Source organism: Callorhinchus milii, unplaced genomic scaffold (assembly GCF_018977255.1).
Source record: "Callorhinchus milii isolate IMCB2004 unplaced genomic scaffold, IMCB_Cmil_1.0 Scaffold3, whole genome shotgun sequence".
NCBI classification, from domain to species: domain Eukaryota; kingdom Metazoa; phylum Chordata; class Chondrichthyes; order Chimaeriformes; family Callorhinchidae; genus Callorhinchus; species Callorhinchus milii.
Genome location: NW_024704744.1, coordinates 63,011,666 through 63,035,281, shown reverse-complemented (window position 1 = coordinate 63,035,281; position 23,616 = coordinate 63,011,666). Strand labels below are relative to the sequence as shown.

Genomic DNA, 23,616 nt, shown 5'->3' with positions numbered 1-23,616 from the left:
CTATATCAAATTTAAGGATTATTATTATACTGGAAAGTGAATTGACTATATTTTTGTGGGCGAAACATGGCAATTGGCAATTGCGCACAGCAATATCCCGCAAGCAGTCGTGGATTGCATCTGGATATTGCTGTGCACGTAACTTGCATCCTTTTGGCATACAGTGACATCAATTCAGAGACATATGTGGAACATGGCATGGTCCCATATGAAGCAATGTCTTTGAAAGCAAATCTTTATTTTGAAATATAAATAATATAATTTATACACAGTTTTATTTAGTGATATGACTGGAAACTTTTATACCATCGAGAGTATTATTTTACAAAAAAAGCATGACATAATATTTTTGTCCTCAAGGGTGAAAGTACCTCAAGTACTGTTTGCTTGGCAGTAGAACCAGATTGGATGATTTATGTGTAATGCAGTCCAAAATAAACAATAACAATAGAGTTAGTGAGTGGATGCTCTATTTTACATGTATTAGTTGTACATTTAGAAACTACACATGTTGCACTATTAAGAGGTGCTGTTCACAGGACAACTTAAATGTTAAAAAAAAATCGGTATATTGGTTCAAAATGAAAGCTGTGTCTACTCATTTTTCTTGTGGTCAGTTGAGTGTTTGACACATATGGAAACTCATCACCATGCTTGAGATTATTGAAACCAGACAGAGTTCCGTGAAAGCCACCTACACATTTCCATGTCTGGAGTGGAATGTACCCTCCTAGAGTGTACATTCCTACATTCCTAGACGGACACACTCAGCTTACCTAAATTCCAGAGAGTATTACCACAGGTTGGCAAGAGCAAAGAGTTGTGGACTCCAGAATGGGGAGTTTAACTAGCTAAACTACAAAGCTTACCTAGCTAAACAACAAAGCTTACCATTGAAAGCATCATCCAGCAACCTCCCTGCTGCTTGTCCAGTCCAGCTAGGAACATCCTACCCACTAGGGCTTTGGATTGAGGGTTCTCAGGAGCTGAGTTGGTAGAATCCCGGCTCCCAGTGCTGTTGATGAGCCAGTCTGGCTGTGCTTTCATCATCAGTGTCTTGAACAGGATATTGTGTTAAATATCAAATATGTCACTAAATTAAGTGCAGTGTTGCTTTGAAAATATACATTTTGTTTTCTGCCACATTTGAAGCCTCTGTGGGTTTTTCTCATTATCTTCCAGTTTTGGAAGGTCTCAGAAGGTGGACAGAGCACGAGGTATGAGGGGCTGCCAATTAACCAATGTCATTGGCTTGAAGCCATTCAGTGAACTAATGATAAATAATAATAGTAATTTAATCCTTGCGTTTGATACAGTGTCTTTGATGTCATGCTGACAACCTACCCATCACATTTATTTACATTTAATGATGTAAATTTTTATTCCTGACTTGCCTTCGGAGAGAGTTCTTGATCAGACTCCCAGAAGGCTTTCACCAAATTCAGCCTTGAGAAATCCGGTTGTGCCTTATCACAAGTTGCCTGTTGGGGTAGGCTTGCCCTTGGGGCAAACCAGTAAAACAAAAGCTGTTTAATATGATGGCAAACAAAAGATATAGGGTTAAATTATGTCACTTAGGATATCCACTCTTTCTCTCTGCCGTCTAATAATAATAATCCTTGCATTTGATATAGCACCTTATCAAGTCTTCGTGTCATCTCAAAGCGCTTCACAGAATATTCTGTAAAGTGAATTGACTGCATATTTTTGTGGACGAAACGCAGCAGAGAATTATGCACAGCAGTGTCCCACAGACAGTTTACCCCTGGAAAAGTGTTCCGCCAATCGACTATCAACTGAGTTCCGACTTACTTTTAGGTGAACAGAGGCATGTGGAGTAAGAAAACTTTCCCAACATTTCGCCCTGCCAGAGATCGAACCCAGGTCTCTTGTTTGCGAGGCGAGCACTCTAACCACTGAGCTACAGGACTCCACAAATGCTGGGTGTAGGCTGATGCTCCATGAATGAAGCGGCTTACGATAAGATGTCCGCGATTTCACCTTATTTTCTGACAGCCGTCTCATCCTTTAACTGTGTGCGTTCACTCACAGTTGATAACTAGTGGGTATTGTCAGATCTTACTCATGCATTGAACCTACTTGGAACTATAAAGAAAAGTTGCCTGGAAATAAAACTGTAGTGGAAAGTAAGCTGAAGGTGAAGTCACTGACATTCAGGTACAGCTCCTGGCATCCGCTATTGTTTAGTACAGACCTGTTTCTGCACCGGTGCATCAAGTTTCCTTTCATGCGTGTGACACACATGATATAATTTCATTACTCTTATCATGGTATTGTGTTACCTGCCATTTATCAGCCTGACCACAGTCTAGACTGTAGGAGAGCCAGTATTTCCCCTCCCACCAGAATGCACTCTTTGTCAGTCGCGGCATAAACATTATAAACCTTGCGTTCGATAATAGTGCCTATAACATCAATTTCAAACAACTTCACAAATTATTGCTGGTAAGTGTAGTGACTATTTGTTAGTGACTGGCAGCTAATTTGTAGGTAGCGGTGTCCCATAAGTAACCATAAAGTGAAAAAAGAATTAATCTGGGAGATTGTTGATCAGGGACATAGGGAGAAACTTTCCTTCTCTTTGAACTATGTTGTTGATAATAACAGTTAATAATCCTTTGTCTTTGATATAGCACCTTGTCATGTAGTTGAACATCTTGAAGTGCTTCACTAGATTTACTACAAACTGGAGTGACTTTTAACATATTCAATTTGTGTACAACAACATCCCACATTCATTAACGTCCATCTGAGCAGGCAGATGAGACCTTGGTTTTACACCTCATTCAAAGAATGTCACCTATGACATTACAGCCTCCTCCAGCTAAGCACTGTAGTCTCAGGCTAGATTTATCATTTAGCTTTTCTGTGTGATATCACGTATAGTCCTTTAAAAACCTGTTTCCAAAATACCACAAGACAACTAATTTGCTGCCATTTGAGTACGTAGTAAGTGTTGGACAGTTTGTAACTTCTTCAAACTCTGTCTCCAATAAGATCCAATGGTCTGCTCTGTCTCCAATAAGTCTTTTTGCATTGTTGGAAGTACATGAAGGGGAAACCTGCTGCGCATCGACTATTAATGCATAGAATATTGGCAATTGTAACAAAGTCCTAAACATCAAATACATATTAATTCTATTACCCGTCTGCTTTAGGCTGTCTACATTGAGTATGGTACATTAGTGACACCAAATCCAGTGTTTTTTTTGTCAGCTGTCTGTTTGCTGGGGATCGGCATTTTGTCAGGCTTAAATAACTAGTGTGAATAAAACCGTTATAGAAGCAATGTTAATTATAAACAGATCTTCCACTGTTTCATGGTTTCCAAGAAACATTGAAACATCTGTTTATTATTAAAATATTATCCATATGTGCCATACAGCTTAATATGAATAAATAGACCAAAATTACAACATATAGAATATTAAGATTATGGCTAATATTGGAGGATTCTGGATAACCAATAGATTTATTTTACTCTTCCTTCTCCAGACATCCAAGCCTAGGGACAAAGAACATTGACCTGTTCTATGTCTCTAATATCTATCTCAGTTGGAGGTCATTCAGTTCATTTAAACTGATACATCCAGTTATTAAATCATAGCTTTTATTTTAAATCCTATTTATATGCCATTTTTCCATACCTCTAAACATCCAAGACTTATGGTGTTAGTTCTCTGCTTCTCGCTGCTATTATTGTCAAATCGAATTACAATCAGTAAACAAACCCAAAGAATTGTATCTGAATATAGTTATGTGGAAAAATCCCAAACTAGGTTAGCATGTTCTTTGGGAGGCTCAGAGTGGAATCTTGGCATTACTCTACACAGGAAGGGATTTACAATCAGAAGGTAAATCAGCCCATATTGTAAATGACGTCTCCTAATGGACTTTTGAGTATCAGAGAGGAGATTATGCATCAACCTTTTTGGCTGAGAAACGGTTTGTGTTGTGAGGATACGCAAAAGAAGGGAGAAAATTGCAGTGATAGGAACATTGCAGTGGTGGTTGTTTTAAGGTTTCACGCTAGTGCTTATGAATTCCTAAACACTTTGACTTGTTTTGACTTGTAACAACTGCAGCAACACCAACTTGCATTTAGATGACGCTCTTCATGTGGAATAATGTCTCAGAGCCCTTCAGAAGTAGGTTTCAAGTATAATTAGCTGGAATGTCTATCACTGAAAGCCNTTTTTTTAAAACAATTGTGCACAACTAAAGCTATGTTTTTCTGTCCTCAAAATATACTGTAGTATAACATTTTTGTGAACACGGGTAATTTGTGAAATGAAGGCAGGCAGTATAACTATAGGGATTTATTTCATTGTTCTCATAATCTCTTTTTGAATTTGATGTGCTGCTCTTGAAGCCTAATTCTGGATTAAATAATTATTATTCATTTGGTTAATCTTTATGTGTATATATATATATATTTTAAAAACTGTATTGATAGTGGTTTACCCTTTTTTTAAAAAAACCTACACATGGAAATTCTAAAGATAGATTGTTGGAATCAGCAAATCTAAGTTTGGTAAGTGGACGGGATGAGCAAAAAAGTTGGGTGGGAAAAGTTCAGGAGGTGCTTGGGTTTGAAGCGATTTATAAGTGAGGGTAATGACCTTGATATCGATCCGATGGGAAATAGGGTCATCAGTGAGGACTAGCTTTATGGATGTGTGAAGTTTGGTGTGTCTGAGGAGTAAACTGGATGCCAAGGTTTCTTGGGTGAGGTTTTGAGTAAATACTCCAGGAAGAGGGCATAAGATTAGGAGAGGGGAGGGGAAATCTTCACCATTAAGATTTGTGTAGCATTATCTGAGAATAATTATCTTAAAATACCTCTACAGCTAATTTCACAACAAATGTTGTCAGACTTTTGCAGCAATGCAAGATCAGCAGAATTGGGCACGTTCTTGATTTTTGTTTTCTTGACTCAAGCTTTTCTCTTCTCCTGTTCAACTTTGCTGCTCTTTTTTCTTAAAACTGTTTTCTAGGGTAATGCAACACAAAACCCAGTGGTAATTTTATTTAAAACCTTTGTTTTATGCCCCCTTTTTCCGGAGTTTGTGACATGCCTAGAGCCCTCACAATATCTCATATCTTGATGGGGGTATTTTAAAAAGAATTGACACAGCACATGCAAAGGAAGGTTATTAGCGAATATTAGTATTAGGTGGATAGTTTGATAGAGGAGAAAAACTTACCTGCAATAATGGGATGAACGGTCTCATAGTGTTTTTTATGTTTCTATGGTTCTATGTGTAAGCTTAGAGAGTTGGCACTGACTGGCTAGTCTATAGTGGAAAGCAAAGACATTTACCTACTAAGCCTTCGGGAGAAGTTCTGAAGATCTTGATTCAGTGTGACGAGCTGTGTTTTGGAGCAAAATTAGCAGTAGTAGTGTTCCTGGAAAAATAATTCATGATGGAAATATATGCTTGGATTAAAAGGACTCCTGGAAGAAAACAGATATTTAGTTTTATGTAGAAATACTGTGAGATATATATGAAACCAGCAGGGTTTTTATATAAAAAAACTAAATAGGTGTTGTATTCTGTGACTTTGATCAATGAAAGAAAAAATCTTTCTTTCAGTTACCAATGCAGATAGACTTGTGCTAACTTTTCTGTAAAATTAATGAAGAAAATCCTTGCCTCTGCTTCTGCCAAACTGCTAAAATCTCTTCCAAGAATGTGCTGTTGGATTTGTCATTTGGTATCTGAGTAGATGATATTTTTCCACTGGGCTTCATTTTGAAAAATTGAAAGAAACCGTATGCCTTCAAAAGCCAGAGCCAAAACATACCCTAAATGTGAACTGCCTGTGAAACCTGAATTATTTATGGTTTCAGTCAGCAGGTCTGGCCAGATTTACTGGATCTCTGATGTGATTTAATACCTAGCATTTATTATGTAAAAAAATCTTTCTCCTCTCCCTCCCACCCAATTAAAATATAAACTCTATTTGCTTTTATAATCCAGAGGGTGTGTTAAATAGTAATGTTGATAATGATTGCAATTGGTAAAGCACCTTTCCCATCAGGAAGATGTATTTGCAAAATACAATGTAGTGTGACTCTATGTATTTTTTGGAGATATGTGCAGCCAGTTTACACACACCAACCTCCTGCAAACAGCCATGAAATGAGGTTTTATTTGGGGAATTGTTGGCCAGGACCCAGGAGAGAGAAACTCCCTTCTCTTTTTCGAATATTGCCATGGGATCTTTCACATCCAGCTGGACAGGCAGACCGTGCCTCAGTTTAACATCTCATCCGAATGAAAGCAATTCCAATTTCTGGGAATGCAGAATGAAATTTGGATTGTATTTAAAAAAAACAAGTGTTGGGTTTACTCTTACAAATTTATAAGAGAGGTTTGGATAAAGAAGGCCCTTTGGCCAATTTGATCTCAGTGTAAATGAGAGGACAAGATAGGAGAGACAGCACAGGTATTACTGAATACAGGAAATGATAGCCATCTTAACAGACATGCTTGGCTTTAATGTATCACTAAAGTTCCTATTTTTTTCTTGAGAAATAATAACTAGTCTTAAATTATTAAGGAATTCCGGAGTTTCACAGCACCCAATTCATGCACTAATTCAGGAAACCTTCCACCTATAATTAAGCACCAGTTGTGGCACCGATTCTGCATTGGATTCTGCCAGAAGACTGGTCACTGGACAGGGTGTTCCCCTTTCGGTTCATCACCAGCTGTGGAAAAACAAACTAAAAAAAGTGACCAAGAAAGATTGAATCACTGAATACAAATCTTACTACTCTCTAGGTAGATCTACATACAGAAGTTGCATTCATGAAGAAAGTTATTTTCTTATGGAAGCTCATCATGTCTTGTTTAATGCCTAGTTTTATTTAACAGAGTTAATGTTTTAATTTTTAGAAACTTTTGCTTCAAGAAATAAGTACTGCTTGAGCTTTTGTATTGCAGTTTTGTTTATTTAGTTGCAAATGCGTACAAATTAGTGGGTTGTTGGCAGTTCTTGTGATCGGGGTCCCTACCACTTTACCCCTGATGTGGAATTAGGCATTTTAAAGAATGGGTTAGTCCATACAAAATCCTGTAGTCTCTGAGGTTGAACCAAAAATAAATCACAAATATAGATGGAATGCTTAATGTTACTACCAACAACCAATAAGGGTGCCAGCAAAACGCCATATCCAAGCACAAACACAAAGCTGAAAAGTTGTGAAGCAAGTCACCAGCCACATAGGAGCGACAGAGATGAGGCAAAAAAGGCCAAACAGTCAACACAAAAATGCTAACTTTCCCCTTCTCTTTCCCCCTACCGACCCATCCCCAACCACTATCTCACTCAAGCATAGAAACAAATAATAGTACAAACTGCAGGACTTGTCTGCAAGCTAACCACAGCTGTATGCCAGGTGTCATAAACTGTTTCATGGGTACTGGGTATTAACAGTGTAAGGTGTATGCATTTTAACAGTAAATTGATTGTAAATTAAAGGTAGAAATTAAACTGTGCTTTGAAGTAAATTAAATATGTCAAGATATTTGTGAGCAATCATTGTAGCATAACTCAGAGAAAACTCAGAAAAAGAGTATCCCACTTGAGACTGAATTAAGAATTTTCTCTTAGTCTGTACAGATTTTAATTTTATGTCTCAAAATCTTTGCATCTCTGACTGCACCGTTGCAACCTTATTCCCTATATTATAGGGGCGGGGTGGGGGGAGGCGTCCCAAGTCCTGGACGGTCTAAGGTTTGCACCCAAGCTGGGAGTGGTGGGGGGGAGGAGCAAGGGAGTAAAGATAACCAAAGGCACAGTCAAAGAGGAAGTTTTTGAAGCAAATATTGAAGGAGGTAAGGGAAAGATGAGTTAAAGGGAGTCTGGGATGGAGTTACAGAGAGTGGGGCCAGATACAATGAAAGCTCACCCACAGATGATGGGGCAGGGGCTAGTGCCCACTAAGTGGAGGGAGTGGTTGGGTTGGTAGGGTTTGAGGAATTTGCAGAGGTGGGGTGGATCAAGACTGGAGGGATTTAAAGATTAGGATGTGGAATTTGAACTTGATCATCTGGGGGATGGGGAGCCAGTGGAGCCAGGCGAGGATTGTAGTGATAGGCTTGTGGAGCTATATCACAGATGCTATATAAGTGCAAATTGTTGTAATTGAGTTGCAATCTAAAATACTAAGTGGAGGTTTTGTCCTTATTTGGAGTTTATTGTGGAGTCCTGTAGCTCAGTGGTTAGAGCACTCGCTTTGCAAGCGAGAGACCTGAGTTCAATTCCAGGCAGGGAGAAACCTTGGGCAAGTTTCCTTACTCCACACGCCTAATAATAATCCCTCCAAAACCAAAAACAATAATAAATTGGTCATTTTCAATCCATGACTGTTTGTGGGACATTGCTGTGCGCAATTGGCTGCCGCGTTTCGCCCACAAATATACAGTCAATTCACTTTACAGTATATTCTGTGAAGCGCTTTGGGACGTCCTCCCGACGTGAAAAGCGCTATATCAAATGCAAGGATTATTATTATTATTATTAAAACAAATTGTTCAGCTGTAGACCTTAAGAAATGGAAGCCTTGCTCATCAATGGTTTCATAGTTAGGAGGCAGATTTGCTTTCTTCCTAAATCAATGAGACAGAGTAATGTTAGATTTTGATGTTTTAGAGCACAGCAGTCAGACAGCCAATGCTTTAAATAGTGTAGTCACCAAGGGCAATCTTTACAAACTGAGGCTGAATTCCGGTTGTGTGGCATTCTGTCAGAAATGCAGTTCTGCAGTTTGAAACAGTGTCATGCCACAAAACTGACTGTTAAAAATGGCTGGTGCTCTGCCAACAAATTATTTCCATGGGTGACTTGAATTTATTGGAAGCCTGAATCTTGCTAGTGTAGTGTGCTGCAGTGGTTGGTCGTAGGTGGACCTCATGGAACCTGGGGGAAGGGGAGGGGGCAGCGTTGCTTACAGGGTGGCAGAATTGGAGATTGAGTCAACCGGGGGTTTCTTACACACTTTCGAGAGATTTGTTCAGAGCATGACTGCCTGAGCCTCATTCTTGCTGAGGAGTGCTACACTAAATGCATTTATTCTTTTTGCAAGGAATAAACTCAAGTGGAAAACGTATTGGCGTTTAACGAGAACAGGTATTTCTAGTGATGTTTTTGTAAACTAAAAAGCCGTCAGGTTTAGCCATCTAATGCAGTTTTTCTTCTGTCTTTGACTATGCACATGGTTCACTTGTATGGTAAGCCAGGTGTTCAGCAGAGTCTTTGTACCGCAACATCAATACATTGTTTGCCTCCTTCTGGCTCAACAGTTTCCTGTATCAGACCACAGTGGAGTGTTGTCAACCCACTTCCTCAGGTTGCAGCTGATTTTGTCTTAACGTTTCCTTGAGCAGGGAGCTCATGGTAAATCTACAAATAACTAGATGCAGTGTAGAGTCAGTTTCTATGTCCCATTATTTCCAAAGTATCTTGGACATATTTTATCAGCTTTCCCTGCTCTTGGTTTTAAGGTATGATATCGACAATGGGCTTTGGTGCACAAACCCAAACATGTGCTATCAACAGTAATAATAATAATCCTTGCATTTGATATAGCGCTTTTCACGTCTTCTAGACGTCTCAAAGCGCTTCACAGAATATACTGTAAAGTGAATTGACATTATGTTTTGTGGGCAAAACACGGCAGCACAGCAGTGCCCCACAAACAGTTGTGGATTGAAGTGACCAAATTATTATTGTTTCTTTTTTCTTGAGGGATTATTGTCAGGTGCGTGAAGTAAGGAAAATTGCCCAAGGTTTCGCCCTACCGGGAATCAAATCCAGGTCTCTCGCTTGCAAGGCAAGCGCTCTAACCACTGAGCTACAGGACTTTGGAGACTACATTTCAGTCTTAAGTTCTATTGCAACATTTCATAATAGGTCCTATGTAGTAAGTGTCCTCCTCTGAAGGATGCTTTGAGAATAGAAATAGGAGTCTTGGAGTTGTCTGAAGGTGGGTGATGTAGGTGAGCAGCGTGTCTGTATTTTGGGGCACTGCTTATTTGTTTTGAAATGCTGAGGTTCTGCTTATACTGTGATGGAAGTCAGACACCCAAGAACCACTGGTGTTTGGTGGGGGAAGAGGAAGGAGAAGACGTATAGAGTAATAGTTATGGTTCTGAATATGTCTAGTAATACATAGAGCAATAGGCGTGCTGAGTGAGGGACACAGGTATAGGGATTAGATTTAGGTGGGCTAAAAGTGAGCTCCAAATCATATCACAAGTACTCCTAAATTTTTAATTGCAACGTTGATGTTTTAGAAAAAAGTTCACAGTACGTTTCCTAATCCTTTATGTATTTTCTTACCTCGATGGCACACTAAGATAGCCTGATGCTGAGTTTAGAAGATGCTATCAGTCTGAGACGAGCAAAGCTCTTTTACACACTGCACTTGGATTTTTCTATAACTAAAATGATTTTTAAATATTTAATCTGTCCACTTGTTTTTCTTATTTTCTCCCCACTGGCATATGCTCTCTGTCCTGGTCTGACTTCCTTGTTGTGGTGTGGTTCCAAGGTTGCCGGTTGCCCCCCTGGTAATCCGCTCAAGTGGCCATTGTTCATGTATGAACCTTGGCATCGTTGGCAGGTCATTCAATTGTGGAATTCAAGTCTGACCTCTCCCCATCTTGCTGCCGCATTTGTACACAAACAGTAGAGGGTGCTGCAGGGTGACCAGGAGCCTGGCAATACACTATCACAACTGTCTATTGACATCTTAAAATAAGATATTGTGTTGGAATTTTGAAAATTAATTTTAGATCTGGAACAAATGTTCTACTTTAGCTCTGGCTTAAAGATTAATTTTGTCTCTCTGCTCCTCAGTACTCGCCACTGTTGAAGATTTCCAGATTCGTCCCCATGCTCTTTATGTGCACTCTTATAAAGCTCCAACTTTCTGTGACTACTGTGGAGAGATGCTATGGGGCCTCGTACGTCAGGGCTTGAAATGTGAAGGTAAGTCTCTATTTGTGGTTTACGATCACGATTATTTCTCAGAAATACAAAGTATTGTTCACTCTAAAGATAAATTAGGAGCTTATTCCATTGGCATACTAGATTCCAGCTACAGTTTGAATAAAATGATAAGGATTGTTTCCCTGATGCTTCAACGGGTAAATGCATATGTAGTGCAATACTTTGATCTATGTCTGATGGCTGATATCATGAGACGTGCAGCAATTAGGTAAAAATCAGCAACCGTTTACAGTTCTGACCCTGCTGTAAGTACTTGTACATCGACGAGGAGGAAGAGCGGGGCTAGTCTGGGATCTCATTCGTGGTTGAATAACCTGCCAATATTTGCTGTCCAGGTTCACACATAATGAATGGTTACTTTGGATGATGTACCTATCCTGTGGAAGTACTAGTCACTTCCTTCAGCAGAGGAAGGGAGTGAAGTGGGGAAAACTATTTTGACTGAATGAAGGGTTAAATAAATTTGCCACATATCTAGTAAAATGGGAAAATTTTTAGGTAATAACTGATGTTTAGTGCTCTAGAGCAGGGAAGGTGAAGAAAGTATTAACTGTGTTCTAAATATGGTGTGCTTTGAAAATAATTCATTGATCATTCACTGTTTAGATGCATTACAGTGAAGGAAGTTTATCCTCATGTCATTGGCCAACAATCCCCCATAAAATTGATCATTCACTTCATGTTTTGTGAACATTGCTTTGTGCAAATTGGCTGTCACATTTGCCTATAAAATGTACAGTCACTACAGTTTTAGTAAATCTGCAAAATGCTGCAAGATGTTCTTGTGACATGAAGTGTAATATATCAAATGGAAGAATTATTATTATTGCATGGACCGTTACTGAGCCACACAGACCAGTATGATTACAGATTCAATCTCTAGCTGTGCTGAGTTAGCTGATTTTCCACAGAGTCACAAGGAACCGTTTTTTAAAAATTATGAAATATGAGCCATACCTAAATTTTAAGCCATTGAAATATTTTCTTTCTATATTTCTCTTTGGCTTTCACCCACTGTGCCCCCACCCTCTGGAACGCTCTCCCAAAATCCCTTTGACATGGTTCTTCCCTTTCTGCGAAAACCATAACTCTTAAAAATACCTTTTTGATCATACATTTTGTCAACACTCTCAACTTTCCCAGTGCTCAATGATTTTCCCTATTATCTTTGTGAAACGCTTTGAGATGCACATCCTATGTTGAAAGACTAATTGAGTCCAAGTAGTTGTTCCTCTTATTTAGCTTCTCATTTTCTCTCCCTGCTCTGCTTGTTTGGTTACCACTGACTGAGACTCTGATAAAACTTCTGAACAATTGCCACTTGATCATATTTGGATGGAATCTTTTCATGTACCAGATTTAGTCTGCAATCTTTTTTTATTGATGATGGAGTAACTCAAAGCATTACGGTCTATGAAGGAAATATTGGTTACGGCAACACAACAGCTCATGTATCTTCTCTGCCGATTTCAATCAGTGTTTATTTTTTGTAGCTTCATTAAATGTTATAGCACATGAACAGCCCATTAAATTCAGACTGGTGTTTTTCTAGATGTGAACCATCTAATTTCACTCTCATGATGTTCTTCATGCCCTTTAATACTCCTCTTTTTCAAAAACCAATCTATTTTCCTTTTAATATGTAGCCTTTCATTCTCTCCCTCCTCTGCTTGTTTGAAAACCACCGAGACTCACCTCCAAATACAGTCACTACTTTTCACAGAAACTCTGAAGTGCTTTGAGATGCTCTCAACATCATACCCAAGGGTTATTATTATATCATATCATTTATGAATTCTGTTCTGCTTAACCTCAATCAGGAAAACTGTTTCTATAGAATGAGGATTTTCATTTAACACACTGAAGTACTTTTAATATATACACATATATACACACTTTTCTAATGTGTTATGTTTGATTTACTCCTGCCTTTTGCTCTCACTTTCCTTTGCTAAGAATGGATAAGAAAAAGGAGCATATTATTTGCAGGATTTAATTCACGTGTGTTTTATCTATTTGAGAATTTGGGTTAGGGTTTAAAGACATTAGTAAAGTAAGTGGCTGGTGCCCAGTTTTCAAGGCAAAATCGTTTTGTCATGGACATGGCAAACATTAATTTGGAAGTTCTGCACAGGGCTAAAAATCAATCTAAATTTCATATAGATTTATAATTGAACTTGAAAGCTTTCAAGTGAAAGCTAAGAAACGGTAAGCAAAGCTAATGGTCTCTCAGTAATTAACAACCATACAAGAGCTGTGAAGCAGCATTGTGTTCTTTGTGTCAGGATATTGACCTGAAGTGTTTGGTTGCGTGTTTGAATTTTTTTGTGCAGCCGGTTCTCTGACCTGTGCAGAAACCCATCATTATGTTTAAATTTTGAAGGAGGGGCTGTTAATAAGACTTTTTTTCCTGTCTTTTTTGCGTCCACTGTTGCTGTCATGTACAATTTAGAAAAATGGCATCAGGGAAAGAAGAGTGAAGATTGAGACATGTTCAGTGAAGCCTGGCAGGTTTACAGTAATCTTAACATTGTGGACAATTTAATAATAACGATAATTCTTGCATTATAGCACCTTTCATGTCAGGAGGACATCTCAAAGCGCTTCACAGGATTTACTGTGAAATAGAATGACTATTTATAGGTGAACGCAGCAGTCCAATTATGCAGAGCAGTGGCCCACATACAGCTATGAAACAAATGACTAATTTTACTTGGGGGAGTGCTAGCCAGCACACTGGGAGAAACTCCCTTCTCTTTTCAAGTAGGGGGATCCTTAACATCCACCTGTACAAGCAAACAGGACCTTGGGTTAACATCTCATCCGAAGGACAGTACCTCTTACAATGCAACACGCCCCGCCCCCATCACTGCATTGGATTGTCAACTTTGACAATATGAACTCCAAGTCCCGACGTGGGGCTTACCCCTACAGCCTTCTCACTCAGCACGCGTGTTGATCTAGTATAGAAATAACTCCACTAACAGGTAATGCGTCTGAGCTGAACACATTGCATGAAATGTAAGATGAACAGTCAATATTATCGTACTAGTCTAAGCTGACACCCCAATGCTGTGCTGGAGATATGCTATGTAGCTCAGTGGAGTCCTGTAGCTCAGTGGTTAGAGCACTCGCTTTGCAAGCGAGAGACCTGAGTTCAATTCCAGGCAGAGCGAAACCTTGGGCAAGTTTCCTTACTCCACACGCCTAATAATAATCCCTCCAAAAAAAAACTAAAAAAACAATAATAAATTGGTCATTTTCAATCTACGACTGTTTGTGGGACATTGCTGTGCACAATTGGCTGCCGCGTTCGCCCACAAATATACAGTCAATTCACTTTACAGTGTGTTCTGTGAAGCGCTTTGGGATGTCCTCCCGACGTGAAAAGCGCTATATCAAATGCAAGGATTATTATTATTATTATGTTGTTGGATGTGCAGTCCTTCAGATGAGACGTTAAACCAAGGTCCGATCTGCCTGTTCAAGTGGTGGTTAAAAATCCCATAGAACTATTCAAAAAGAGTAGGGGATTTCTCCTGCTGTCCTGACCAAAAATCCCCCAGATATAATTGGTCACTCACTTCATGGCTGTTTGTGGGACATTGCTGTGTACAAACTAGATGCTGCATTCACCCACAAAACTAAACTTTACACTACATCCTGTGAAATGCTTTGGGACATCATCCTGAAATGAAAGGCACTATAGCAACTATAAGGATTATTATAGTGCACATGTGCAGTGTTTAGGAAATGATGTTATCGACAACCTGATGACCTGGAAGTTTGACATTTATAAGTGTGAAAAGCTGGCTGGTTAGCGCTGGAACACAGGATACTGTACCTCCGGTTAGTGCGGATCAACAGTAGACCCACGAGTGAGACAGAGCTATGTTGAAGGGCACTATAACAAGTGGCACTATATCTGTTTTTCTCCTGCAGTAGTTCACCTAACATGGAGTTCTAGATCGACTTTTGAAGAAATACTGGAGATGTTCAGTTTGTTTGTGTTTGTGGGACGTCCTCCTGACGTGAAAGACGCTTTATAAATGGAATCTTGTTGTTGTTGTTGTTGTTTACTCTTTCAGGACAACTTTGCAAATACAAATGTGTGTTGATATCACTGTTACTGAGGAAGACAGTTCGGTAAATGTTATGGTTTGTGCTCAAGGATGTACTTGGCCCTGGAGATGAGAGAATATTTTTGTTCCATCAATGTAGTATTTTTCATCTGCATCTGAAAAACCTCCTCTTTAGCATGTAAAGTGCTCTCCCTGTGTATTTGAAGAGTTCAGTCTGAAGTGCTCAAACTGCCAGCTGCCTTCTGTCTGCCTACAGTTATTTACATAACTGTTATCTGCAAAGTTCATCAAATGCTTAAGAGTGTTTGTTTACTGAATTACAGCTGATATTTGCATATCTAAATACTGCGGAATGGTTACACAGGTTCCCAGATAGCTTGTTTTGTATCCAAGCAATGTTTTATGCCATGCAATATAAACAAAACATATTTGATTTGAGGGGTGAAATGGTCTATTTTGCTTCTGAGAAAGTGAACTGCTTATTCCCAAAGCTATGAAACATATTATCTACTGTCTAAGGAAATCTGTGCAACTGCTGTCAAAATTTGATGACTTATTCAACTGTATTGTGAAGAAAAATGAGCCTGTGCTAGTCCCTTTACTGCTATGGGTTGGCTATATATAATAATAATATAATAATAATAATCCTTGCATTTGATATAGCGCTTTTCACGTCAGGAGGACGTCCCAAAGCGCTTCACAGAACACACTGTAAAGTGAATTGACTGTATATTTGTGGGCGAACGCGGCAGCCAATTGCGCACAGCAATGTCCCACAAACAGAAGACTGAGTGTTGACTTCAACACAGTGGGGAGGAAGAATATCCACTTTATAACCTCTTTGATGTTCAAGATCCCATGGCACTGTGAAAAGAGAAATACATTTCTACTGGTGTCCCAGCTAACAATTTCCCCAAGTGAAATTGGCCATTCATTTCATAGCTGTTTGTGTAGGACATTACCTTGAGCAAATTGGCTGCTGCGCTCTCCTACAAAATGCAGTCACTACACTTTATAGTAAAGTGTAACAGACCGCTTTTTTCCACCTCCGCCATATTGCCCACCTCCGTCTGTATCTCACACCACAGCAGCTGAAACCCTTGTCACTTCCCGGCTGGACTATTTAAATGTCCTCCTCGCTGGTCTCCCCAGCTCCACCATACACCAAATTCAATTAATTCAGAACTCTGCTGCCCAGATATATTAACCCACACAAAACTCCGTACCCCCATCACACCAGTCCTTGCCAGGCTCCATTGGCTCCCAATTACCGAATGGATCGACTTCAAGATCCTCTCACTCATTTTCAAATCCCTTCATTCCCTCTCCCCTCCCTATCTATCCGATCTGCTTACCCCCCACTCCACCACATGTTGCCTCCTCTCGGCTGGCTCTGGCCTAATGTTCGTCCTCGCTCCCTCAGCTCCACCATCGGCACTGTGCTTTCAGCCACTATGCTCCAAAGCTCTTGAACTCTCTGCCTCAATCTGTCTGCCTTGTCCCTCCCCACTTTCAAATCTTGTCGCAAGACCTTCCTTTTTGATCTTGCTAACAGTCACTTCTCCCCCTGGCTTAGAGTCAGACCCCGCCACTGTCAATCGCTTTGGAATGCTACCCTGTGTGAAGGGCACTATATAAATGCAAGTTGTTGTTGTTGTAAATCCAATGAAGCACATTTTGAGACATCATCCTGACGTGAAAGGTACTACAACAAGTGTAAGGTTTATTATTATATAACTTGATTCATCCCTTCCAGAATATCAGATGAAGAATAACAAAAATGTGTTGCATATTGAAAAATAAATTTGATTATTTAGCCTTATCAATTTAGTTCTTAGTTTATGTAATTTTTAAATTTAGAGCTAATGGCCTGGAAACCTAGGGGTCATTTGGATGTTTCTTTGCCAACTTATTCTTTTGATAATTCAAGTTTTTCTTATTTTTTGTGTTTTTTAAAAAAACACTGCAGATTAAATAATCTGATTTCTGCCTAAAAGTGACTGAGTAGCTATGCATACACCCGCCTCACTAAGTATAATGGTCAAGGACAGATTACAAGGTAACAGAAGTGAAAAACAGAGATTCTGTTTTTTTAGCAACTGAAAGAGGTACAGCAGTTCTGTCATTCATACCAGGAAGTATTTATTTGCACAGAGGGTAGTCAACAGCTGAAATGGGTTTCCAGGAAGGGAGGGTGAGGCCAGGACACTGGATTCCTGTAAGAAACAGCTTGATGCTGTAATGGGAAGACGATGGGAGGAAGGGAATTGGAAAGATGACATCCAGGTCCCAGAGGGACTTTTTCATCTGAGCCTCTCTTGTGAACATTTGTAGGAATAAATTAAATCAACTCAAAATGCTGGTTTGCGGATTGTAGTTCAGGTTCATATTAAGCCCATCTGAGTTGTAACTGGCAAAGAATACCTGTACTGGTGGCACAGTTTGGTCATTCACTAAACAGCTGTATCATAGCAACTGATCTGAGATGTATTGCTGTTAGATTTGTATGATCATGCTGCTTGAATTGAAATTGGGAAGTTGAATTAACAGCAATTTGTTTTTTTGTTGAAAAGCTAGTTGATGCAACCTGCATGGAGGAGTATGAAAACTCAAAATTACTCGTGCTATCAGTTAGGTCAATTTCAGTACATCAAGCAAACTCTGGTTAGACAACATTAGCAATTTGGAGAAACCAATCAATTTATTGTAAGCGAGATCTGTTTGCTGTGATCTTTGCCCCAGCTCCACCTCTTGAATTGACAAAACTATTGAATTGATTTGTGTAGAATTTGATAGCTTACATAGCTGTTTCCTCATGAACGTGCATCTGACTGAAGTTCAGACCTTCTGTGTCTCAAACAGTTCCAGTATGGTTCCGTCCTCCCGACATGAAAAGCGCTATATCAAATGCAAGGATTATTATTATCATACAGAACTCCCAAGTTGCGCAAGACATCTTAATGCCATACACTGATGCAAGTGTTAAATGTGTTAAAAGTGTTAACTGCTCTGGGATGCTGCCCTGCGTGTGGGGTGCTATATAAATGCAAGTTGTTGTTGTTGTAAATGTCCCCAAGAATCTAACCCATCGAGAAGTATAATGTAGGGAAGTGCGAAGTCATCCACCTAGGTAGCAAAAACAGTAGAGCGGGTTATTTTTTAGAAGGGGAGAGATTGTTAGATGATAGATGTTAGTGTCCAGAGGGACTTGGGTGTCCTTGTACACCAATCACAGAAAGTTAGTCTGCAGGTGCAGCAAACAATTAGGAAGGCGAACGGCGAAAGCCCCGAGGCTCTGAAACTCTATCCCCCAGTGCTTTCGCTTTGCCTCCTCCCTTTCCTCCTTCAAGGCCGGTCTCAAGACCTTTCTCTTTGACCGTGCCTTCAGCTCCCCTCTTGACTCTCTACCCTCTCCTCGCTCCCTCCCTTCCCTCCCCTCACCCTGACCATTTCCCCCCAATGCTCGGGTCCTGACCCAACTGTACAGCGCCTTGGGATGTCCTCCCGACGTGAATAAATGCAATCTTGTTGTTGTTGTATGTTAGCATTCATTATAAAAGGATTAGAGTATAAGAGTAGGGAAGTCTTGCTGCAACTGTATAGGGCCCTGGTGAGACCACACCTGGAATACTGTGTGGAGTTTTGGTTTCCTTATTTAAGGAAGGATGTACTTGCCTTGGAGGGGGTGCAGCGTAGATTTACTAGGTTAGTACCAGGGATGAATGGGGTGAGTTACGAGGATAGGCTGACCAATTTGGGCCTATATTCTCTAGAATATAGATTAATTAGAGGGGATCTTATAGCAACCTATAAGATCATCAAAGGGCATGATAGAGTTGATAGTAGGAGATTGTTTCCCCTGGTTGGAGAACCTAAAACCAGGGATCACAACCTTAAAATCAGAGGTCAGCCTTTTGCACTGAGTTGAGGAAGAACTTCTTCACTCAAAGGGTGGTGAATGTATGGAACTCACTACCCCAAAAGGCTGTTGATGCTCAGTCCTTGAACATATTCAAGACTGAGATAGATAGATTTCTTATTGCAAAAGGGATTAAGGGATATGGGGATAAGGCAGGGTTAGGTTATTTGCTGGAGTTAGATTAGAAGATCAGCCATGATTGAATGGCGGGGCAGGCTCGAAGGGCCGATTGGCCTACTCCTGCTCCTATATGTTATTCTAACAAGATGCAAATCAACTCATTTCCACATTTCTTCCAGGGCCAATAATTTGCATTTACATAGCACCTTTAGAGTTTTGGATCAATGCATGGTGGTAGGGTTGGAAGCTGAGCAAGGGGAAGGTGACTTAAGAGACATCTTCCACAAGAATCTTTGTTATGTTGCATACTGCATTTTTGGTCACCCCTCCTCACCCCCCCTCTTTCTCAGCTTTTCTCTCTCCCTCTACCCCACATCCTAGCCTCCCAGTTAGCTGTGTGAATAAGATACCTCCCGATCTGAAAGACGCTGTATAAATGTAAATTGTTGTATACTTGAACCTGACATAATCTGGAGATCGAGTAATCTGTCCTCAAAGTCTATTGTTGAGGGCTACAGTGCGGACTCTTTAATTACACCCATGTTGAGTATTAGCACAGCCAGTTGGCCCACAAAGCTTTAAGTGCACTAGTGGAATTTAGCCTCAATTTGAGAGGACTACATTGTACAAATGTAATTAGTTGATGTTGTTGTACTACACCGGGTAATGATCCATGTTTTCCATATTAACTACTGTATTTTATAGCAGGTTTGAGTGAAATTAACATATCTGCAATTTGTTGTCATTTATGATCCAATTTGTTCCATGAATTTATGCCTAAAAAAAATCTAGTGCCAGTGCCACGTGCCAATCTTAAATTTTAAATCTTAGATTATTTTTATAGTCACAGTTTAATCCACAATTTTTGCATCATTTGTGTGCAGTATTTTTCCCCAGTCAGAGCTGACTGATGGTCACATCTAGCTATTAACAAAAAAATCATTGACTTGGCTTTGTGAATTTCAATAATGCATTTTATAAGAATATGGTTAAATCTTGACTGCGAATTTCCGAATAGCTGAATTTCATGCCTTTTTTGGGAGATGATAAAGCTGCTGTTGAGTGAATGCAGTTTAACCTCACTAAGTGGCCCATATTAAGTTGATCGATGGTTCCAGTTAAACTGAATTCAATACAGCTTTGAGCTCATTCTTAACTACGGTGCAGCTAGCCCAGCTATGAACTGCCTCTATATGGCATGGATTTGGCTATAACATGGTCGTGAGGTCCAGTAGCCACATGTGCGGAGCCTGCCAGCTGCACACAGGAAGTGACGTTGGTGCTAACTTGGTGATCTGGCAGTCAGCCTTTTTTTAAGCATGGGAACTAGCTGACATCCTGGGAGCGAGCTGGCCAGCTGTGAACATGTGGCTATTGCACCTCATTATTCATTGGGATTTCATGAATCCAACCACCACTTTATAATGTGGCTCCATTGTATGCTAATTTTATTAAGTTGTATGTAAATAAAGTCAGGCAATTGGCATGTGCCAAAAAGTGGTGTCCTTCCAGCCCAATATGAAAAGACCTCAATCTTTATTTCTCTTTATTACCTCAATTGTTCGCTAAGACAGTTGTTTACCTAATTCCCTATATAAAAATTGGTCATTATACACTCGTCTTTTCTATAAGTGACCAATGTGTAATGCAGCTCCATTGTGCTTCATTATAGGGCTGATTTGTTTATAATATGAATGGGATGTGGACTCCATTCACTGAACCCATTCACTGTGCACTACCAGCTGGCTCATTTCCCGCACAAAGTGTTTAAAAATGACTGAGTCCCGATTGTTACCAAGGTCACTTTCACACTGAGCTATGTCGTTAGACTACAAATAAAAAGGAACACGTCTACATTTTAGATATTCTCGACCACTTAAGTAGATGGGTTTAAAGTATGACAGATTGATTTGACAGTGATAAATATAACATGATGCATATTGATACTGTAAACAGGAAATATGTACAGGTTGAAAGAAGCCCATTAGCAAGGGTGGAGAAGCAAAAGCATTTCATTTTGATTTATTGTCATTCACTGAAATATTTAAGATCATGTGATACTGTTATCAATATAGCTTATGAAAGATAGTACTAGATTGCAGCCTGAAGGCTTTGACTATAAATTAAAATAAAATGGAACACTGTTGAGACCTTGTTTGGAATATCCTGTTCATTGCCCTCTGTCTTTGAAAGGACATTGAATATTTCGCTCACTAAAATACAGTCAATTCACTTTACAGTATATTCTGTGAAGCTTTTTGAGACGTCTCAAAGACGTGATAAAGCGCTATATCAAATGCAAGGATTATTATATAACATTTGCAGAGAATTGTAGATAAAAATCAGTCATTCACTTTCATGGCCATTTGTGGGACATTGTTATGTGCAAATTGGATGCCCCGTTCACCTACAAATAGTCACTACACTTAACAGTAAATTCCGTGAAGCACTTTGAGATGTTTCAATGAGTGATGAGGCACTGTATCAAATGCAAATGATAATTCTGAGGTATGATAAGTACATTTGTGTGACATTATGTCACAGAAAGGGTTAATAATGTTGAGCAACATGCTGCCTTATGTTATTGTGTGGCATTTTCTGAAGCGATCTTGTTGCAAATTGAACTGTCTTGTGTCTGACAGTTGCAGTTACCTAAATCAGCACAAAGGAAACGAGAGAGGAAGTGGAGCACAAAATAAAGTTCTAAGAGATTTGGTATCTTGTACCTCATGCAGTGCCGGGTGCCCTCTAGTGGATACCTCTCTGAGGAACGGTATGGGCACCAGCAGGGCTTCTGGGTTAACAATAACTCATACAATCTTTCTTGGCGCAAGTGAGCTTTTGTGCTGATGTTTACACAGTCACTAACATTTACATTTGCTTTAGCCCTGTAGCTGTCAGCTGGCACTTCTGCTCCAATTAGCCCCTGTATTTATAACTCCTGCTCACTCTGCCGCCCCCCACCCACCCCAACAACCCTCAATCTCTTCCCATATGTACAGATGTCTGACAATTTTTTGGAACAAGGCCGTTCTCAGCTCAGCAGGTGCCATTTAAGAGTCCTCATTTTGTACAATATTTGGAGTTTCACTTCTCATTTGTGGTTTTTTTTACTGATTAAGGTATAGAACTCTTTATTAAACTTACTTATGCTTGAAACATTTGAGGAATTGTATATTTGTGCAATAAATATTCTCCCTCCTTATTTGAAATGTGGAGAATATTTAATGACACAGCATTTATTGGGAAGCAATCACCACAAGGATTAAAAACATTTGCACAGGGTATAAAATACAGGTGTTGCATTTGTATGTGAGTGCTAATTTGAGACTAGTTGAATACACATAATAATTTTATGATTTTGGAGGCATTTTAGGGGATATGTCTTCCTGCTTGAAGTTGGACTGTTCTGGTCTCTGACTCTTTTATCTTTCCCGTTTCTCTGAGTGATGATCCCTTATGTGCTAATTAATACTTAAAACCTTAGACAAGTTTCCTTTCTCCACATGCCTCTGTTTACCAGCAGTAAGTAGGAACCCAGTTCTTAGTCGATTGGCGGATCATCCAAAATGTGGTCATCCAATCCACGACTGTTTGTAGGACACTGCTGTGCACAATTGGCGGCTGCGTTTTGCCCACAAAATATACAGTCAACTCACTTTACAGTATATTCTGTGAAGCACTTTGAGACGTGATAAGGCACTATATTAAATGCAAGGATTATTGTTATTATTATAAACTAGCTGTACCCATTGCTGCTATACTTGCTAGCAAAGGAACCAATATGGAATGTAAATTTCAGTTCATTACCACTCACGAACCATTTAATATGCCATAAACACTGTACGTAAACCTTGCATGCCTTTCTGCGATCAAGGCCTGCTGGGCTGTTCTTTGAGTGGGCAATTCATTTTGCTTTGTTGTTGCAGTCGTTTCAGCATTGAAGCCCAGCCGTGCTGTTCTTTGAACAGGCAACTCATTTTGTCTCGCTCTTGTAATCATTTCAGCATTGATGTCCAACTATGCTATTCTTTGTTCTTTAGTTTCATTTAATCGACCTTCTCTCTTTTCTCTGGCATTTTTATTTGTCCTTGAATGTCTTGTTTTTCGCTTAGAAAATGTGCTATTGGGAGGATTCCTGTGGGAGGAATGAGTGAGGTATAAATCATATCTCTAGGTCACTCGCTTATTGCATTATTGGTGGAAACAGACCCACCCACACACACACACTTCGTCTTTATTACTTTATTACTGAACTGTACAGTACATCCTGTGAAGTGCTTTGGGACGTCCTCCTGACGTGAAAGGTGTTTTACCAAATGGAATAGTATTTTTATTAATAATAATAATCAATAATAGTCCAGAAAAACTAATCAAGTGTGATATAGAGGTGAAGAGAGTTAAAACAAGAAAAGACAATGTAGAGAATTCCAGTAAATGGGGAAGAAA

The 23,616-nt window shown here is 39.6% G+C and overlaps 1 protein-coding gene across 1 annotated transcript in view; it reads left to right on the top strand.

The window, feature by feature from the left end:
- The window catches only part of prkd3 (protein kinase D3), a 184,285-nt gene that overhangs the window by 85,702 nt on the left and 74,967 nt on the right, over positions 1-23,616 (top strand). The window contains exon 3 of the mRNA XM_007898482.2: positions 10,894-11,025. Coding sequence (XP_007896673.1) covers positions 10,894-11,025 — 132 coding nt within the window. The remainder of the gene's footprint in view (positions 1-10,893; positions 11,026-23,616) is intronic.